Raw genomic sequence first — 22342 nt, forward strand, 5'->3', positions numbered from 1 at the left:
AGGGGGATTCTTTTTTGGTTTTTATTGCGTGGACGGGGTGTGAGGGATGAGGTGCGGGAGATGTGGGGGACACGGTTGAGGGCGTTCTCGACCACCGAGGAGGGGAAGTTACGGTCTATCCAGTCATTTATCACATTCCTGTGAGCAGGGGCTTACTGAGCATAAATTTGCTACTCTGTTTTCCCACATTACAACATAAATTACGTTTCAAAAGTATTTAATTGGCTGTGAATCACCTTAAGATTGCCTGAGGCTGTGAAAAAGAATACAGAAATGTGAATTTGTTCTTACTTTAAGCAGTAATTGAGTAAAGAAGAATTAAATCTGAAGAATTCAATTAAATACATCTAATAGAGGTGTACAAAATCAGGAGGAGTAGACAGAAGAAACTGTTCCCAACTGAGAGAGGATTGAGAACGAGAGGGCACAGATTTAAAGTAATTGGTAAAAGAAGCAAAAGTGGCATGCTGAGAAGAAAATGTGTACTGTTCAATGAGTGGCGAGGATCTGGAATACAGTGTCCTCTGAGTACGGGGGCGACAGATACATTTGAGCCTTTCAAAAAGGACTGTTATTTGGAGAGGAGCAACGTACATGTTTATGGGATGAAGGTAGGGGCATGACCTTGAGTGAATAACCCATTCAGAGAGCCAGTGCGTATTCGATGGATAGAATGACCTCCTTCAGTGCTGTACCAATTCTGCAATTCTGTGAAGTCTGTCCCCTGACAAATCCTTGTTCATTGCCTGGATGAGAACTTGTCCTCAGCAATCTTCTAAAAGACATTGGCTTCACTGACTCACTTGATAATCATCTTTTAAAAATTAATTCTCCTGATGTTAGTTTTTTTAAAAAAATTCGTTTTGTTGGATGTGGGTGTCACTGGCTGGCCAGTATTTATTGCCCATCCCTAGTTGCCCTTGAGAAGGTGGTGGGACCTGCCTTCTTGAACCGCTGCAGTCCTCCTGCTGTGGGTTGACCCACAATGCCATTAGGGAGGGAATTGCAGGTTTTTGCCCCAGTGAAAGTGAAGGAACGGCGATATATTTCCAAGTCAGGATGGTGAGGGCTTGGAGGGGAACTTGAAGGTGGTGGTATTCCCATATATCTGCTGCCATTGTCCTTTTAGATGGAAATATTCATGGGTTTGGAAGGTGCTGTCTGAGGATCTTTGGTGAATCTTTGGCAAGGCCAGCGTGTATCACCTGTCCTTTAGTTGCCCTGAGGAGGTGTCGAAGGCTGCGACCTGTTGGGTTATGTTCCACATAACATTGCTCGGGAGTCAACCACAATGACATAGTTCAGGCATCATTTAAAGGTGTAAACTGCACAGCAGGACCTTCTCCTAAAAGACATCAGAAAGCCAGTTCAGTTTGTAACAGCAGTCCAACATTTTATGGTCTATTTTACTGCCGATACATTTTTAATTTCGGGGATTTTTTAACAGAATTCCAAATTGCTGGCTGTTGAACCACAGTTGGAACTATGGCCAATTTGGTTGGTTTCTCCCTGCTCAGGGAGTAGAGCCAGTGAGCTTTTGTTGTCTGTGTGAAGCAACACTGTGTATAAAGCTTGGGGAAGATGATGGCACGTTGATAATGACATTGGACGAGTAATCCAGAAGCCGAGGCCAGTGCTCAGGGTGCAAATCCCACCATGACAGCTGATTGAATTTAAATCCATGTAATAAAATCTGGAAAATCAAGATGGTCAACATAAAACTACCATTGATTGTTGTAAAAATCCATATGGTTTACTAATGTCCTTTAGGAAAGAAAATCTGCCGTCCTTAACTGGTCTGGCGGAAATGACTGTTACAAAGGGGCATTTTTAAGGTGATTGGAGGAAGGTATAGGCGAGACGTCAGAGGTAGGTTCTTCACACAGAGCGTGGTGGGCGCGAGGAATGTGCTGCCGGCAGTGGTAGTGGAGTCAGATACATTAGAGACTTTTAAGCGACTCTTGGATAGGCACATGGAGGATAGTAAAATGTAGGGTATGCAGGGTAGTTTGATCTTAGTAGGATAATAGGTCGGCACAACATTGTGGGCTGAAGGGCCTGTACTGTGCTGTACTGTTCTATGTTCTATGTTCTATGTACGTGTGACTGCAGACCCATAGCAATATGGTTGATTCAAAACCCCCTCCGAAATGGTTGTGCGAGCCACTCATTTTAAAGGCATTAAGGGATTGGCAACAATTTTTAACCTTGCCAGCAATGCCACATCCCATGGAAGAATCTTAAAAGCTCTTTCAATTAACTTCATTTGCATGGCTTTGTTTTACAGCTTACGTTTCTCTTGAGCTTGAAACATTGGAACAATATCACCAGGAATATATCAAGGTACTTTATTGTCTTACTACTTTTGACTTCGACATTTACACTTATGTGGCAGACTCTAAAACTAGGGACTTTAGTTGCAAATAAATCGAGAAAGGAATTCAGGAGAAAATTCTTATCCAGAAAGTAGTGAGAACATATACATTTTATTCCATGAATTCTCTCTCCTGACAAATCCTGTTCATTGCCTGGATGAGAACTTTTCCTTCGCAGTCTTCTGCAAGATAATTGTTTTGTTGATTCAGTTGTTGATCATCTTTTAAAAATTAATTCTCCTGATCTAGGGTGTTGCTGGCAACACCAGCATTTCTCCTTTAGTTGGCCTGAGGAGATGTCGATGACTGGAGCTGTTGGATTAAAGTGCCACTGAGTGCCTTACTGTTCCATATCACAGTGCTCGGGAGTCAATCACATTAGTATATGATTGGTGCCATCTAAAGGCATAGACTGTACAGCAGGACTGCACTGTTTCTTCTCCTAAAGGACATCAGGAAGCCAGTTCAGTTTTTAGCAGCAACCCAACAATTTTGTGAATTTTTAGAATATGTACATTGAGTAATTATGGCTAGAGATTCTGTGGCAAGTAACTCAAGTTCTGTCTCCTAAAAACCTGTCCACCATCTACAAGGCACAAGTCAGGAGTATGATGGAATAATCCCCACTTGCCTGGATGAATACAGCTCCAACAACACTACAACGATTCTAGAAGGCAGCCCGACACCACCTTTTCAAGGACAAATAGGGATGGCAATAAATACTGGCCAAGCCGGTGACACCCACTTCACAGGAGAAAAAAAAGCCACCATACCTTTGATCCTCTCATCTAAGCCATTGATATAATTTTCTTTAAAAGTTGAGGGTCCACCACAGACCCCTGTGAGATCCCACTTGTCACATGCTGCCAATCTGAAAATAAAATGTTTGTGTAATACCCTGTTTTTGCTAGCCAGCCAACATTCTATTCATGCTATTACGTTACCCCATGCACCATGGAAGTCCCACTTTATGCAATAAGCTTTTATGTGAAATCTTGTCACATGCCTTCTGACAATCCAGGTACAGTACATTAACAGGTTCCCCTTAATCCAGTGTGCATGTCGCTCCTTTACAGAATTCCAATAAATTGATTAAATACAATTTCTCTTTCTCAAATCCATGCTGACTCTTCACAATTACCTTGAGTTTTTCCAAGTGCCCAGTTATGACTCCTTTAATGATTGACTTTAACAGCTTACCCACAGCAGATGGCAGGCTAACTGGCCCAGAGACAGTAAGAACTGCCGATGCTGGAGTCAGAGATAACACAGCGTGGAGCTGGAGGAACACAGCCGGCCAGGCAGCATCAGAGGAGCAGGAAAGCTGACATTTTGGGTTGGGACCCGACCCGAAACATCAACTCTCCTGCTCCTCTGATGCTGCCTGGCCTGCTGTGTTCCTCCAGCTCCACACTGTGTTATCTCAAGCTAACTGGCCGCTAGTTTCCCCTTTTCCATCTCCCTCCCTTCTTGAATAGAGGGGTTATATTTGCCACTCCCTGATCTGATAGAACTTTTCCACAGTCTAATGAATTTTGGAAAGTTAAGACCAGCACATCTATTCCCTCGTCAGCCATCTCTTTTAAGACACTAGGATATTCATGTGGACCCAGAGATTACATTACATTAGTAATCCAGGGATCTAATCAAATGACATGGGTTCAAATCCTACCATGGCAGCTAGAAGAATTTAAATTCTATTAATAAATCTGGAATTGAAAGACAGTCTCATTAATGGTAACCATGAAATTAGCATTGATTATCAGATAAATCCATCAGGTTCTCTCGGAAAGGAAATATCATTCCCTGTCCTAACGTAGATGAGACTCATGAGTACTGTGATTGACATTTCTCTGAAATGATCGAGCAGGCCATTCAATTAGGGATGGGCGACAAACGCTGGCCTTGACAGTGATGATCCCTTCTCATTTAAAAACCAAAATTACAGTCGGTAAATCAGGAGTTTAATTGCAGTACAGTGGGGAGAATTTGAAGTTTAGATGTTATTCTCTGATTTCTATACTTTTGAGGTTTTTCCTCAGAGATGTTACTTCTAAAGTATTAAAGATCCCTAAGAAGGTCTGTGCATGATTGATCACTGTTGGCAACAATTCTCTCACCTGTATTTTGTTCTTTCCTTGGTTGGGGGCGGGTTTGTTTGGTTACAGCTGAAGGATCAACCGCTGATGAAGAAAACAGATATAAAAAGAGAACCGCATGGTTATGTTGTGACGTGGGAAACCACATCCAAACAGGTAAATCCTTGAGAGGATTAGCTGTGCTAACATGTAAAAGGGCCCAGCGTTGAAAATCAAAGAATTCACTGTGGCAAAAGGATAGAAATATTAATCACATAAATTATGAATGTTTGACACCGAGACTTTGTTATTTGTTCATAGGATTTGAGCAAACCTGGCAAGACCAGCTTTTATTATCTGTCCCCAACTGCTGTCAAAGAAGATGCTAGTGAAGCACCTTCATGAGTGTTTTAATTGTTCAACCATTACAGAAGCTAGTTAAGAGTTAATGTTGCCGTGGGTCTGGAATCACATATGTAGTAATATTTACAAATTTCCCTCCCTAAGGAACATGAATGAACCAAGTGGGTTTTTACAACAATCCAGCAATTTCATTCTTCAGTTCTGAAGAAGTGTCACTAGACCCGAAACATTAACTCTGATTTCTCTCCACAGGTGCTGCCAGACTTGCTGTGGTTTTCCAGCAATTTCTGTTTTTGTTTCAGAATTTATTATTTTCAGAAAACAAATGGGCAGCCATAAAGATAACAATATTTAAATAGTCCAAGTCCGCACTTTTAGCTTCCTTTCAGTTAACCACACTCCACAAAACTCACATTCCACATATCACTAACTCTCATATTTATACAACCCTAAAGTAAAATATCTGTTATCTGTTTCCTTGCACCATTAGGTGTCAGGCTTCACTTCAGACTTTATTGGATGAAAATAATATGAACATGGTTAAGAGATGTCAAGTGCTAAACATTCCTGTTGCTGGTACAATTCTGAACCCAGGTGATATTAATAGTTTGGAGGACAGGTGACCTCACATCAACGTCCTTGAAGAAACCAGTAGCACCAGCGTCGAAGCCATGATCATCCAAAACCCCTTCACTGGGATGGACGTGTCCTTTGGATGCCTGAGTTCCAACTACCAAAGTAAATCATCTTCACTCAGCTCAAGGAAGGTACTTGAGTGAGAGGAGGAGAAAGGAAGCATTTCAAAAACTCCCTAAAGAAATGCAACATTGACGTCCAGCATTCAGTACGAAGGACGATTCTTTGAGAACACCCATTGGCAAGAGGAAGGACAGAAAAGGGACCAGAGAAAGGAATGCCAGTGATTTCAATGTCAAAAACTTATTCCACTTTTTGGAAACACCTGCCAAATGTGTGGCTCTAGGTTCAGACTCAGTAGCCACACAAGGACCCACAGAACCCATGACCACGTGTTGAAATCCTTTGTCTTTTCCTGTTAATATCTTGAAGACTTCGATCAGATCACCCTCTAACTTTCTAAATTCTAGAGAAAGCAGGCCAAACTTGTTTAATCTGTCCTCATAACATAACTCCTGAAGTCCTGGTAACATTCTTGTAGACCTATGTTCTACTCCCTCCAAGGTCCCAGAAATTAATATCAAAGTAAAAACTTTACCCTCCACAGTCACAGATATCAGGAGCCGATTAGAATTCCCTGGCTGATTGATTAGGGACTGAAGCTGGGACTGTAAGGTCTCGGTAGCACACTGAAGAAAGCATTGATTCATAGGACTTTCACAACCTTTCAATGTGACTGTTTATCACATAAGCAAATTCCTTGCTTGATATCCTCAAGATATTGAGTCAATGTGATAATCAGTAAAAGCTGAAGAGGCTGGAGCTCCTAAGAGAAGACTGAAGCATCACCTAATGGAGATGTTTACAATTCTGAAAGAGTTGATGGGGTAGATGTGTAGAAAGCGCTCTCACTTGCAAACAGACTACAGCTATGGGTGAGAAGGATAAGGTGGTCTTTATGTAATCTAATAAGAAATTTCAAAAGAAATGTCTGTATCTTTTACTGATGAAAAGTCGGAACTCACTCCCACATAAAACAGTTGAGGCAAGTAGCAGGGACACATTTAAAGGAAATTCAGCTAAAAGCATACGGAAGAAAGGAATTTGTTGATGGGGAGAGGCAAAGAGGGATAGCAGTTAGTCTGTTTATGTGCTGTAAGCTCAGTGTATTTTGATGTTATACAGTTTCATGTTAAAGAGTCTTAACTCTTAATCTGTATTTGAACAGACTGTGACAACCGAGACCTTGACCTTCAGTCTGGAAGAAATGCATGGGTTTGTGTCAGAGGCCAGTAACCTGGCTCTTTTACGGATCCTAGCCCAACGAAACAAATTCTCCGACGACATGGTCTTTCTCTCTTTCGACAGTGAAATGAAGCTTTCTACTTCTACATATGTAAGTGCCATGTCTGGGGTCCTTTAACCAGCAGAGTGAGGGTTGAGCACAGTGTGGGCTACCAACGATTTTAACAACCCACAACTAATCTGGCTTTCAGTTTCTGTAAACTCAGCCCCTGCCATCATTCCTGGGGTGTAATTGTCAGGGAAAGGTGGACAAAGGTGGGAATTCACAATAAAATAAGAAAAAGGGAGCAATTTTTCTGATTTAATAACATTCTCCTGTAAAAGAAATATCTGTGTCTGTAGATATTTGGTTAGAAGTAGTGTCAAGGATAGAGAGCAAGAGAATGGGACTAATTAGACAGCGGAAAGCACTGCTCCAAAATAAGAGTTTTGTCGTTTAAGAAAGAAATCAGGAGAGATTGTTTTTGCTTCACGGAGGGTTATGAGTCTTGAGGATTTCTACTTAAATGTGATGGAAGCAGAGTCTTTGAATATTTTGAAGGCAGAGTGGATAGAATCTTGATAGCCAGGGGTCTGCAGAGAAAGCTCACAACCTTTAAAATGTACTTGGATGAGCACTTGAAGTGTCATAACATTCAAAGCAATGGCCCTAGTTCTGGAAAGTGGGAGTGTAGGAGAGGTGTATTATTAGCGCTCCAGGCTGAAGGGCCTCTTCTTTGCTGTATGACTATATGATTCTGTGATTTAGGCTTAAAGGGCTGAATGGCCTATTCCTACTCCTAGTTTGTATGGCCAGTCAAACAGCCAGTACAGGTATTATGGGTCCAGCAGTCTCCCTCAAGCAATTTTCCTGTGATTGTACAATGTGTCAAAAATTAGCACCCTTGCACACTAACGCCTGAGCTGATAACTACGTTTTAGAGATTTGAATGGAAAGTGTGAGCTGACAATTGCAGTGCAATACCTACGGAGTGCTGACTTTTGAAAATGCCATAATGTAGAGGAGCTGGTAAAACGGTCAGATGGAAGAGAATCAGGTGTTATTTGAGAACAGCAGGCATGTCCTTCCTGGTCTCGACCAACATCAAATAGATAAGCGCATCATCAGGTCTATTGCTATTTATGGGAGTAATTGCTAATATTAGAATATCCTTGGGGATGTGAAAGGCAGCATGTAAGTACAAGTCTTTACATTCTTTCATCTGTTGCATCATAGCTTTGTCTGGAATTGACAAATAATCTCTTGGATCACTGATTGCAACAACTGCTGGATATTTGATTTTTCCTTGTCCTGTAACAATCTTTCCTTTTAACAGATGAATCTGGGACACAGAACAGTGAAGATCGGAAAACAGGAACAGGATGTTCTTGGCATCCAAAGGACAATTCACTCCGAGACAAGTGGCCCCATGAGCTGGCAGTCCAACTTCCTGTCATCTGGGTGAGTACTGGAGAGGATCCGCCGTCATATTGCAGATGTGTCATGGTGCCGAACAAAGCTATTTAGCTCATCCTGTATGTGCATTTTTCGGAATTTCTTTATTTGCCAGTTTAAGTGCTTGAAGCTCATGGTTGGGCCATTCCATAAGACCATGGCTCATCTGTTTGTGTTTTGAATTCTATATTCCTGTCCAGCCCTGACAACATTTGATTTCTTTGCCTGACAAGAATCTATCCATCTCTGCTTAGAAACATGGAAGATAGGAACAACGGTAGGCCATTCGACCCTTCATGTCTGCTCTGCTATTCGATAAGATCTTGGCTAATCATCAAGTTTAAGACCCTAATCTTGCCCAGACCCCAGTCTCTTCATTCCTTTAGCCACATGATGTTTTGGCCTCAACCATTTTCTAGGTTAGTGAATTCACAGGCTCACCACTCTCTGTGTGAAGAAATTTCTCCTCATCTCTTATCCTTAAACTATGACCCCCCCTGTTCTCGACATTTTCACCACTGGAAACATTTTCCTGTGTCTAGTCCTGCACAAATTTTATAGATTTCTATGAGATCCCCCTCATTCTTCCAAACTCCAGTGACTACAATCCTAATTGACTCAAGCTCTCCTCATATATCATTCCTGGTTTGGTAAACCTTTGCTGCACTCCCTCAATAGCAAGAACATATTCCCTCCGATACGGGGCAGACCAGCACTGCACACAATATTCCAGGTGTGGCCCGACCAATACCGTATATAATTGTATCAGACATCCGTGTTCCTGTTCTCACATCTTCTTGCTATTAAAGGCCAACATACAAATTGCCTTCTTCACCCCCTGCTGCACCTGTATGTTACTTTTCTTAAAAGTATTGAATGATTCCGCTCCCACTGTCTCCTGAGGCAAAGAGTTCCAAAGCTGCACAATCCTCTGAGGGGGAAAAAAATTCCTTATCTCAGCCCTGAAAGGGTGCTCTCTCATTTTAAAAGTGTGCCCCTTAGTTCTGGACACCCTTACAAGAGAAAACATACTTTCCATATCTACCTTGTGAAGACCCTTCAGGATCTTATACACTTCAATCAAATCACCCCCCACATTGTTTAACTCCAGTGGAAACAAGCCCAGCCACTCCAGGCTGCATGGATAAGACAACATACTACTCATTCCAATCTTGTAAACCCCCACGGAACCCCTCCAATGCATTTACATCCTTCCTTAAATAAGGAGATCAACAACAGTTTTCAAGTTGTAATCTCTCAGTGCCCCGTATAACTGAAGCATAACATCTTTCCTTTTATGTTCAGTTTGTGATCAATGATAGCAGTTAAACAATTTATCAGAGGAGGAGCCTCCACAAATATTCCCATGCACAATGAAGTGGGACCCCAGCACATCTGTGCAACAATAAGGCTGAAATTTTTACAACTGCCTTCAGCCAGAAATGCTGAGAGGATGATTGACTTGGCCTCCTGCAGATGTCCTCAGCATCATAGATGCCAGTCTTCAGCCAAATTGATTCATTCCGTGTGATATCAAGAAACAGGTTGAACAAACTGGATACTGCAAATTCTATAGGCCCTGAAAATATTGCAGGAGAAGTCTGGTGCTCCTGAACTTGCTGTGCCCCTAGCCAAACTGTTCTAGTACAGCTACAATACAGACATCTACCTGGCAACATAAGAAATAGGAGCAGGAGTAGGTCATCTGACCTGTCAAGCCTGCTCTGCCATTCAATAAAATCAAGGCTGATCTATTTGTGGACTCAGCACCACTTACCTGCCCAACTCACCATAAACCTTAATTCCATTACTGTTGAAAAATCTATCTATCTTTGCCTTAAAAACATTCAATGAGGTAGCCTCAACTGCTCTATTGGGCAGGGAATTCCACAGATTCACAACCCTTTGGATGAAGACGTTCCTCCTCAACTCAGTCCTAAATCTGCTCCCCCTTATTTTGAGGCTATGCCCTCTAGCTCTAGTTTCACCCACCAATGGAAACAACCTGTTGAAAAATGCCCAGGTATGTCCTGTACGCAAATAGTGGACAAATCAGTCAGACCCACCAGTCTGCTCTCGACCATCAGTAAAATGATGGAAGGGAGATGTCATCAGCAGTGCTATCAAGCAGCACTTCACAATAACCTGCTTATTGATGTTCAGTCTGGGTTCTGTCAGTGCCACTCAGCTCTTGATCTCGGTGCAGCCTTGGTTTAAACATGGACAAAAAGGCTGAACTCCAGACATAAGGTGAGAGCAACTACCCCTGTCATCCAGGTTGGTTTTGACTGATTATACTTTCAGGTATCAAAGTGCTAGAAAAATTGAAGTCAGTTGGATTTTTTAAAAGTTCATTTGTGGGATGTGGGTAAAGCTAGCTAGCATCTTTTTGCCTGCTCCTAATTGCCCAGAGGACAGTTAAGAGTCAACCACATCGCTGTGGGTTTGGAGTTGTGTGTAGGCAAGACCAGCAGCTTTCTTCCCTGCAGGATGTTAGTGACCCAGATCAACTTTTATGATAATTGACAGTGGTTATGTGGTCACCACGAGACTGGACTTTTTTTGCATTCAATATTTTTATCCAATTTCATCATATGCTGCTGTGAGATTCAAATCCATATCCCCAACACACTAGCCTGGGTTCCTAGACCAGTGACATTACCACTACACCACTGCCTCCCCACTCACAATGTTCAGCACCATTTGCAACTCCTTAGGTATTGAAGCAGCCTACATCCAAGAAAAGGAAGCCCTGGACAATATCCAGACTTGGGCTGACAAGTAGCAAATATTTGTGTCACACAAGTGTCAGGCAATGATCACTCCAACAAGAGAGAACCTAACTATCACCCCATGACACTACCTTCACTGAATCCCACACAGTTAATACCTTGGGGCTACCATTGACCAGAAACTGAACTCTTCTAGCCATATAAATACAGTGGCTACAAGATCGGGTCAAAGATTAGAAATTTTGCAGCAAATATCTCACCTTCGGTCCCTCCAAAGCTTGTCCATCATCAACAAGGCACAAGGCACAAGTCAGGAGTGTGAATGAATAATAAACAAAAACAAAAAAACTGCAGATGCTGGAATCTGAAACAAAAACAGAAATTGCTGGGAAAACTCAGCAGGCCTGGCAGCATCTGTTGAGAGAAAGCAGAATTAACATTTCAAGTTCAGTTCTGAAGAAGGGACATTGGAATTAAAACATTTAACTCTGCTTTCTCTTAACAGATGCTGCCAGACCTGCAGAGTTTCTCCAGAAATTTCTGTTTTTGCTGTGATGGAGTTCTCCCCACTTGCCTGGATAGTTGCTGCTCCAGGAACACTCAAGGAGCATGACACCATCCAGGACAAAGCAGCAACTTGATTGGCACCACATCCATCACCAACACTGGTTACACGGTCACCATTAGACTAGCTTTTCTTAAAAAAAACATTGAATTCAGATTTCACTACCTGCCATTGTGGGATTCAACCCCATGTTCCCAGAACATTAGCCTGGTGTTTTACATTACTAGTTCAATGACATTACCATTGTGCCACAACACGTGTACAACATCTCCAACTTGGACTGTCTGCTACCTCAGTGGGAATTGAGGAGATTCTACCATCTTTGGCAGTGGACAAAGTGACAGAAGGAGAGGGAGGTGCTGCCAACAATAATCAGGCATTTGTGGGTCACAATCTCCCATCCTGTTACAGTGTCCCCAATTTACTAGTCAGCATTTGCCAGATTCTACAACTGGCCATACAAATGCAATATTGACCCAAAAGTGTGGAATGCAAGAATATGGGTAAAAGTAGGGACGTGAACTTAATTCAATAACTCTGTCAAACACAATTGGTTGAAAGGCTTCCTTCTGTTCTGCAAAATTCCATGGTAAACAAACCTTGTTATCAGCGTAATGCTGTCCTCCCATACTTCCTGGATTTCTGTCACCCCACCATTGCTAACTCAGTCTTCAGTTGCCTAGGCCTGAAAATCTAAAATTCTTTCTTGTACCCGTCTTCTCTACCATTTTAAAGGTGCTCTTTCATTTCCTCCTCCTTAACATGGTAATATTTCCTTATGTAGCTCAGTGTCAAGACAGCTTCTATGAAGCACTTTAAGACTTTTTTTTAGTGTATTGCTGTTTCTACGAGTTTGACACAGTCTCTGCTCACCCATCTGTGATGTTCATGCTTCAATTCACTCTTCTTGTAGGCATTTAACAAGCAGAGTGCAAGTGGGCTCCCCAGCTACAATGGTGCTGACCCAGTTACCTCACCTGAGAGAAGCAGGTACTGTAATTTTTATACCTGTGACATTGTTCCTGGGAATGGTTCACACTGTGGGACTATTGGGTTTAGGAGCTCACTCGCTGAAAGAGCAGTGGAGGGGCAGATTCCAAAATATCTTGTTTGAAAAGGGCTAATTTGCAGGGCTATAAAACTGAGAAGTGGCTCTAATTGGACTGCTCCTTCAAAGAGCTGACACAGCCTTGATGGGCTGAATGGAATCCTGCGTTGTTTAGAAGAGCTGTGCAGTTGTTGGTTGGTTTGCCGAGCTGACTGATTTTCATGCAAACGTTTTGTCTCCCTTCTAGGTGACATCGTCCACGTAGCCTCTGTTGAAACGCTGTTGTTCTGTCCCACTCTGAATTTATATGGTCTGATCTGCCATCGTGGGCAGTCTTGTTTCTGGTTTTTGTACTGTAGTGGTAGGTAGATGGGGTCTATTTCAACATGTTTGTTAATTGCATCAATGGTTGAAAACCAGGTCTCCAGGAATTCTCGTGCTTGTCTTTGTCAAAGACAATTGACAAAGATGTTGAAATAGACCCCGTCAACATACCACTACAGTACAAAACCAGATAAATCACATGAATCACATAAAGCTAGCTTAAATGTTCAGCAGGTAATACAGAAGGCAAATGAAATATTGACCTTTATTTCAGAGGGAACAAAAACAGAAGTTGCTGGAAAAGCTCAGCGAGTCTGGCAGCATCTGTGAAGCAAAATCAGAGTTAACATTTCAGGTCTGGTAACCCTTCAGCAGAACCATACTGAGGAAGGGTCACTGGACCTAAAATATTAACTCTGATTTTTTCTTCACAGATGCTGCCAGACCTGCTGAGCTTTTCCTGCAACGTCTGTTTTTGTTCCTGATTTACAGCATCCACAGTTCTTTCGGTTTTTATTTCAGAGGGAATGGAGTATGAAAGTAGGGTTTTTTATTCATAGGGAGGTCTTGCTAAAGACACTAGTTAGACCACAGATGAAATACTGTAAACAGCTTGGGCACTTTATCTAAGGCAAGATATAATGGCATTGGTTGCATTCCAGAGAAGTTTCATCAGGTTGATCCAGGGTATGGAGAGGTTGTCTTATGAGGAGGGGTTGAGTAGGTTGGATTTGTGCTCATCGGGGTTTAGAAGAACGAGAGGTGACATTATTGAAACATGTAAGATTCTTAGGGAGCTTGACACCTTGTTTCCCCTGTGGGAGTCTGTGATCTAAAGGGCATAATCTCAGAGTAAGGAGTCACCCATTTAGGACAGAGATGAAGAGGAATTTCTTCTCTCATCAGTAGTGAATCTGTGGAATTCTTTACTGCAGAGGGCTGTCGAGGCTGGGTCATTATCCAAGGTTAAAATAGGCAGGTTTTTAATCAGTAAGGGGATCAAGGGTCATGGGGAAAAGGTAGGAATGTGGAGTTAATGATTGTCAGATCAGCCATGATCTCATCAAATAGTGGAGCAGATTTGATGGGCTGAATAGCCTACTTCTGCTCCTACATTGTATGGACTAATGGTCTTATTGAATGCAGAAGGGAAAGGGAAACGAGTTCAGTTGTTCAACCCTGGCTGCCACCGTCATCTCAGTTACTCCTGCCCCAACCCTCTTCTACAAGACAACTCGTCCCAACCCGTCTCTACATTTCCACGTCATTAACCTCCTGTATTGCTCCAGATAGATATCCCACTCCCTCTGATGGACTCAATCCTCATTGTACCTTCCCCTGGATTTACGGAGAGCTTTCAATTATTAGCAGTTTAAGGATAATTTTCTTTTGTTTCTGAACTTTTGCAGATGAAGAGGAACCTAAACCAGTCTTTGAGAAGAAACCCTTGATTTGGGAAGAAGACCTGCAGCTGTATTCTAAATTTATTGACAGAACGGTACCAATTCATAGCTACTTGTACTGGGGCCTGCACTCAACCTGAACATAAGATGCTGAAAGTTTGTTTGTTATTTTTAACTCTTGCCTGTCCACAAAAATGAAACTGATGAAACGTCATACGTGTGCTGTGTAGCAATACATTGACTCACATGCTGTATTGCAGCTCAGTGCATTGAGTTGCAGTTTGCATCACTGCTCAATGCATTGAGTTGCAGCACGCTGATTCACTGCTCAATGCTGCATCACTGCTCAGTGTGTTGAGTTACAGTATGCAAGAGTCAAGCCAGGGACACCATAGGTGATTCAACTGCACAGAGGCAAGGAGGAAGAGTGAAAGACTAGTATTGATGGGGGTTAATTAGTTAGGAGAACAGTCAGGCTTTTCTGTGGTCACAGATACAACTCCAGGACAATAAGCTGCATGGCAGGTGCCATTGTCAAGGACTCAGAGCACCTGTTGGACACTCTTCTGTGAACAGGTCATCAACCAGCAGTTGTGGTCCATGTTCCTGCCAATGGCAGAGGTAGGAAGGGGAAAGTGGTCCTGCAGACATAATTTAGGGAACCAGGTAGAAAATTAACAACACAACCTCAAAGGTTGTAATCTCAGGCTACTCATAATGCCAACAGCAAGTGAGTACAGAAAGTGGTGGATTAGACAGATGGCAGGAAAGATGGTACAGGATAAAGGGCTTTAGATTCCTGAGACACTGGGACTGGCTCAATGGGAGAAGGCACCTGTACAAGCCATCTGAACAGAGTCAGGTCTAAGTGCACTCTTATTTATTCAGGATATGTGGGGATTTATTGCCCACCCCAATTTGTCCTTAAGAAGTTACTGGTGAGCTGCCTTCTTGAACTGCTGCAGTCCATTTGGAATATGTACACACACAATGCCATTAGGGAGGGTGTTCAAGGATTTTGACCCAGCGACAGTGAAAGATTGGTGATATATTTCCAAGTTAGGACAATGAGTGCCTTTGAGGGAAATGTACAGGGCATTTTGCTAGTGCTGTTGGAAAGAACTTAAACTAGAAAACAGGCATCGTAGACTGGACATGATGCAATGAGAAAGGAATAATTGGTAATGTAGTTAAGAGATATCCTTTGGGGATGGCTGACCAATGATGCTATGAGGTTTGAGTTGGCTATGATGGATGTTACTGAAGGGAATAACAGTGGATAGGCAATGGCAACCATTCAAACAGCAAATAAGTGAAGTACAAAAACTGTTTAATTGTATCTGGCACAAGTGTGCAAAGAGAACAGTGAGCAAACCATGGCTTATAAGGGGATTTAGAGATAATATTAAGTGCAAAAAAGAGGCATACAAACTGGCAAAAAAAAATAGACCTGGGTTTGGAAACTGTTTAGAAGTCAGTAAAGGAGGACCAAATTTTGGTTAAGAAGGGGACTTAAGAACTGACTGTAAAAGTGTCTGTAGGTATGAAAAAAGAAAACGATAGATGAAAACTAATGTTGATCCCTTACAGTCAGAAATGGGGAAATTTATATTGGGGAGCAAAGATTCATACTTCATAAATTCATACTTCGTGTCTGTCTTCATAAAGGGGGACACAAATAATATGCCAGAAATGATTGGGAGCTCAGGATTTAGTGCAAGGGAAGAGCTGAAGCAAATCTGTAGTAATATAGAAATGGTGTTGGAGAAATTAATGGGATTGAAGGCTGATAAATCCCTAGGGTCTGGTAATCAACATCCCAGAGGAAGTTCTCAAGGAAGTGGCCGTAGAAATAGTGGTTGCATTGATGGTCAACTTCCAAGATTCTTTAGGCTCTGGAACAGTTCGTACAGACTGGAGGGGAGCTAATGTAACCTCACTATTTAAAAACAAAGATAGAGAGAAAACAGGTTATAATAGACCAGTAAGCCTGGTGTTGGTAGTGGGGAAGATGCTAGAGTCCATTATCAAGGATTTTATAACAGAGCACTTAGAAAACAGTGATAGAATCAGACAGAGTCAGCATGGATTTGCAAAACAGAAATCATGCTTGACAAATCTTCTGGACATCTTCAAGGTTGTAATTAGTAGATCAGGAGGAGTCAGTGGATGCAGTTTATTTGGACTTCAGAAGACTTTCAGCAAAGTCGCACATAAGAGATTAATGTGTAAAGTTAAAGTGCATGAGATTAGTGATAGTGTATTGAGATGAATAGAAAATTGGTTAGCAGATGGGAAACAAAGAGTAATAAATAGAGGCAATAAGGACTGCAGATGCAGGAAGCCAGAGTCTATTGTTGTAAGGATGGAAAAGCACAGCAGATCATACAGAAGAGCAGGAAAGTCAATGTTTCAAGCCAAAACCCTTCACAGGAATGGGTTGTTTTCTGAATGGCAGGAAGTGACTAGGACCCCAGCTATTCACAAGATATGTTAATAACTTAGATGAGGGCATTTCCGTATATACGCGTGTAAAAGTTGAATTTTTTTAGACTGTTTTTTAAGATTAAATTTATGGGTAGACTATTACCTGGATACTACTTTTGAGGGGCGGAAATTCGTGCTACAGTCCAAAATACTGTATCATTAGCAGAAGCCCAATTGATATCGAAACGAATAAAGAAAAAGAACACAACGAATTACGGTAATTATTGTAATATCTTATCCTCTAGTTCAGCAGGCAGCTTTTGTGTAATCTTAGTTCTCTGCCAAAGTACTAAGTCATGCATTGTCTTGCATCTTGTGCATCATCGATCACTTGCCTTAAAACCCAAAGCTCCATCCTTCTTTGATTCGTTTCGTGCATGGATTTAGATAGCTTCACGACTAATACATTCTCCATTTTGACAATTTTCAAGTACCCACTCAGCAACTCTTTTCTCCAATTGTAGCCACTTGCTAGGTTTACCTCTGCTGGCACACTTTTGTTTTGGCATTGTCTGAAGTTGGTTCGATATCTTTCTCCAGTCTCTCACAAGTTTCTCCGAAACACAAAATCCTCTTGCTGCTACAGTTATTTGTCTTCTCTGCAAAACATCTAAATGCTGCTGAATATTTTTTGTTTTATTTCTGGAGGGCATTTTTACACAAAATGATGAAGAAATTTCAAAATACATAACAGCACAAAAAAGAATTCATTTCCTCATCGTAACACATATGTACAGGATAATACCTTGACTCACAAATGTTGATCTGTTATCTGTGAAGAACTGGGATCAACATTTACATGAAATATGTGGAAAATTCCAGATATTTTGGCCAAAAATAGGGGGTGAACTTTTACATGAGATTGACTTTTGCTCGAGTATATGCGGTAAATGTAATATCTCAAAATTTGCAGATGGCACAAAGTAGGGTGGAAGGTTGAGCTGTGAGGAAGATGCAGAGATGTTGCTGTGTGATTTAGACAGGCTGACTGAGTGGGCAAATATGTGGCAGATGCAGTATAATGTAGATTTTATCCACTGGTAGCAAAAATAGAAAAGCAGATTATTACAGCAGATTCTGAGGAAGGGTCACCAGACCTGAAACTGATTTTTTTTCTTCACAGATGTTGCCAGACCTGCTGAGCTTTTCCAGCAACTTCTGTTTTTGTTCCTGATTTACAGCATCCGCAATTCTTTCGGTTTTTTTATTAAAGAAGGTTATTACTTGAATGGCTGTAAATTGAGAGAGGGAATGTTCTCAATTCTGGCCTCCCTGCTATAGGAAGGATGTGGTGAAACTTGAAAGGTTTCAGAAAAAAGTTACAAAGGTTGTTGCCAGGGTTGGAGGATTTGAGCTACAGGGAGAGGCTGGATAGGCCGGGGCTATTTTCTGTGGAGCTTCAGAGGCTGAGGGCTGACCTTGTTGAGGTTTATAAAATCATGAGGGGCATGGATAGGGTGATTAAACAAGGTCTTTTCCTTGGGGTGGGGGATTCCAAAACTAGAGGGCATAGGTTTAAGGTGAGAGGGGAAAGGTTTAAAAAGGACTTAAGGGGCAACTTTTTCACACAGAAGGTGGTGCATGTATGGAATGAGCTGCCAGAGGAAGTGCTGGAGGCTGGTACAGTTGCAACATTTAAAAGGCATCTGGATGGGTACATGAATAGGAAGGGTTTAGAGGGATATGGGCCAAATGCTGGCAAATGGGACAGGATTAATTTAACAAATATGGTTGGCATGGACAAGTTGGACTGAAGGGTCTGTTTCCAAGCAGTACAGCTCTATGACTCTATGATCTGGGTGTCCTTCTTACACCAATCACTGAAAGTAAGCGTGCAGGTACAGCAGGCAGTAAAGAAAGCAAGGTGTATGTTGGCTTACACAGTGAGAGGATTCCAGTACAAGAAGGAGAATGTCTTGCTGCAGTTGTACAGGGCATTGGTGAGACCACACCTGGAATATTGTGTGCAGTTTTGGTCCCCTCATCTGAGGAAGGATGTTCTTGCTACAGAGGGAGTGAAGCAAAGATTTGGCAAATTGATTCCTGGGATGGCAGGATTGATGTATGGGAAGAGATTGAGTCAGTTAGGATTGTATACACTGGAGTTTAAAGAAGAATGAGAGGTATCTTATAGAAACCTTTAAAAGTGTAACAGGACTATACAAGGAAAGACGGTGAGGGATCCCTGAGTCGGGTGTCATTGTCTCACCATAAGGAGTAATTCTTTTAGGACTGATAGGAGAAGAAATTTCTTCCTCCAGAAAATAGTGAGCCTGTGGAATTCACTATTACAGAAAGCGGTTGAGGCCAAAACATTATGTGTTTTCAAGAAGGAGGTAGATATAGATGTTGTGGCCAAGGGATATGGAGGGAGGATTAGGGTATTGAGCTCAATAATCAACCACGATTGTAATGAATGGCAGAACAGGCTCGAGGGACTGAATGGCCTACTCCTGCTCCTATCTTCTGTGTTTCTTTGCTGAATCAGCAATGGTGTGGGTACTAGGAGAGACTATCAGAGAAGAATATCAGGATGCACAAAGTACCAGGAGAGATATTTGGAATTGGAATGGATTATAAGAAGTTAATAGGTGGAGTTGGAGTATGGGAGAAATTAAAACATCCTAGGCCAGGGTTAGACTGCGTTTATGTGAATGCACAAGTACAGTAAATAAGATTGGTGAGTTACAGACATGGATTGTGAAATTACAGTGCTATGCCTCTAACAGAGACTTAATTCAGGAAAAGCAAGGCTGGTTGTTAACTATTCCTGGATTCAAGGTCTTCAGAAGAGATAGTGATTAGTATCTAATTCTGTCCACAGAATTATAAATATCTAGGAGTTAAAAGAGTTGTAAAGTAAGTAAACTAATTAGGTAAGTGCATTAAAACACGTAAGGACTTTTGTGGTGCAGCAGTAATCTCTCTCCCTTGGAACCAGGACACCTGGGTTCAAGTCCCACCTGCTCTAGAGGTGTGTGATAACAACTCCAATAGATTGATTAGAAAAATATCCATTCAAATCAATCTTAGGAAGAGTCAGGTGCAGGTTAGTGGGTTTTATGGTGTGTGGAGGTTCAAGTAAAATTCTAATTAGAAGGTCTTTGGATTTTGTCTAAGAGCATTTAACTTCTATGAATAACAGGAAAAGAAGAAAGGGAGGAGGAGTGGCAGTATTTGTTAAAGACAGTATTTCAGAGCTGGAGAAAGAGCAAAGACAGAATTTATTTCTCTCGAGCCAAGGAACGAAAAGGTGCAATGACATAGCTTGATATAGGCTAGAGACCACCAATTAGAAAGAATGAAGAGGAACAATTCTGCAAGGACCTTGCAGAGGTGCAAAAATTTCAATGAGGGTGTTTAAGTATCCAACTGTAGACTGGGATAATGGTAGCATAAAGCATAGAAAGACAAACCTCTACATTATGTTCAGCAGTATTAGTTTCTAAAGCAGTATGTGTCTAGTCCAAAATGAGGTACTGCTAGACCTGGTTCTTGGCAATGAGTTGGACCAAGTAGATCCTGTGTCACTAGTGAGTAATTTAGGGGATACTGATCACCATATCATAACGTTTAGGATGGCAGTGGAAAAGGACAAGTGTAAGGATGGTTAACTGGGTGGCAGCTGACTTTGATGGGTTAAGAACACCAGAAAGACTCTAGGAAGCTCAGAGGAACAGAGGGTTCTTGGAATGCTTGCCACAGGTCCCTGAAGGTGGCAAGGCAGGTTAATAGGGTAGTTAAGAAGGCAAATGATCAGTCAAGGCATAGATTATAAGAGCAGGGAGGTTATGTTGGAGCTGCACAGAACTGTGGTTAGGCAGTGTGTGCAGTTCTAACCACTGTGTGCAGTTCTGGGCACCACACTAGAGGAAAGGACATGATTGCATTGGAGGGGGTACACAGGAGATTCACCAAGATGCTGCCTGGGATGGAGCAGTTTAACTTTGAAGAGAGGCTGGAAAGTTCGAATTGTTTCCTTTGGAGCAGAGAAAGTTTGGAGGGGGGTAAACCTGTTGGGGTGTGTCAGATTATAAGGAGCATGGACAGGGTGGATAGAAAGCAACTGTTCCCCTTAGTTAAGGGGTCAATAACAAGGGAGCATAATTTTAAAGTAAAAAGCAGGAGGTTTAGAGGAGACTTGAGGAAAACTTTTTCACCCGGAGGGTGGTGAGGGCCTAGAATGCACTGTCTGGGAGGGTATTTTAGGCAGGAAACCTCACAACCTTTAAAAAATACTTGGATGAGTGTCATAACATTAAAGGCTACGGGACTAGTGCTAGAAAGTGGAGCTAGTGTAGATTTAGTGTATTTGTGGCAGTACAGACTTGATAGGCCAAGGAACCTCTTCAGTACTGCATGATTCTATGAACAGTGCTGGACCAGATAAATTGGAGTCAAAGATTGACATGAAAACCTGTAATGAGCAATGGGCTATCTTCAAAGAAGATTTAGTTCAGGTACAGACAAGTTATATTCCTCTGTAAAGGCAAGGTACGGCAAACAAATCCAGAATTCCTTGGATGATAAAAGAGGTAGAAATTAAGATAAATAATAATAAATATGCCTATGACAGGTAACAGTACAACTGAGAACCTATAATTGTGGGATTTTTTTATTCGTTCATGGGATGCGGGTTTCTCTGGCTGGGCCACTATTTATTGCCCGTCCCTAGTTTCTTAAGAGAAGTTGGTGGAGATCTGCCTTCTTGAACCGCTGCAGTCCATAGGTATACCCACAATGTTGTTAGGGAGGGAATTTGAGGATTTTGACCCAGTGTCACTAAAGGAATGGTGTTATATTTCCAACTCAGGATGGTGTGTGGCTTGGAGAGAAATTTGCAGGTGGTGGTGTTCCCATGTATCTGCTGTCTTTGTCCTTGTAGATGGTAAAGATTGTAGCTTTAGAAAGTGTTGTCGAGGGAACATTGGTCCATCTACAGGAGAGATGAACTTTAGTCATGAAGGTAGAGAGATTGGATTTCTTCCTTGGAGATGAGGAGGCTAAAAAGAGATTTGACAGCTTTCAAAATCGTGATGACTCTGAACAGAGTAGATAATGAGAAACTGTTCCCATTCATAAAAGGATCAAAAACAAGAAGGCACAAATTTGAAGTCATCTGCAAAAGAATTACATGAGATGTGATTAAGCTCTATCACAAACAGAAAGTAGTTAGGGTCTGGAGTGCACTGCCTGGCAGTGTGGTGGTGGCAACTTTAATCAAGGTATTCAAGGATGGCATTAGATAATTTCACATGGTGGTATCACATCCTTGTCTGAGAAGTTCTTTGTATGGTTTTGGTTTCAAAGGAAGGATATGCTTGCTTTGGAAGGAGATCAGTATAGATTCACTAGAATGGCTCCTGGGATAAAAGGATTAGCTCACAAGGAAAAATTGAGCCAATGTCCATTAGAATTTAGATAAAAACAAGTGATAGTAATATGTCAAGTTCTGTAAGGCTCAACAGGGAAGACGCTGGAGTATGTATCCTCCACTGGAGGAATCTAGAACCAGGAGGACAGATTAAAGATAAAGGGACCTCCATGTGGGATAGGAGTGAGGGGGAAATTCTTTTCTTACGGCGTCATTA

At 41.8% G+C, this 22342-nt stretch overlaps 1 protein-coding gene across 1 annotated transcript in view; it reads left to right on the forward strand.

Annotated features, from left to right (window-relative positions):
• Positions 1-22342, forward strand: part of LOC109921167 (ciliogenesis associated TTC17 interacting protein) — a 130628-nt gene that overhangs the window by 101500 nt on the left and 6786 nt on the right. The window contains exons 3-8 of the mRNA XM_048599277.1: positions 2288-2343; positions 4544-4630; positions 6681-6848; positions 8074-8198; positions 12403-12479; positions 14271-14359. Coding sequence (XP_048455234.1) covers positions 2288-2343; positions 4544-4630; positions 6681-6848; positions 8074-8198; positions 12403-12479; positions 14271-14359 — 602 coding nt within the window. The remainder of the gene's footprint in view (positions 1-2287; positions 2344-4543; positions 4631-6680; positions 6849-8073; positions 8199-12402; positions 12480-14270; positions 14360-22342) is intronic.

Source organism: Rhincodon typus, chromosome 7 (assembly GCF_021869965.1).
Source record: "Rhincodon typus isolate 14 chromosome 7, sRhiTyp1.1, whole genome shotgun sequence".
Lineage (NCBI taxonomy): Eukaryota > Metazoa > Chordata > Chondrichthyes > Orectolobiformes > Rhincodontidae > Rhincodon > Rhincodon typus.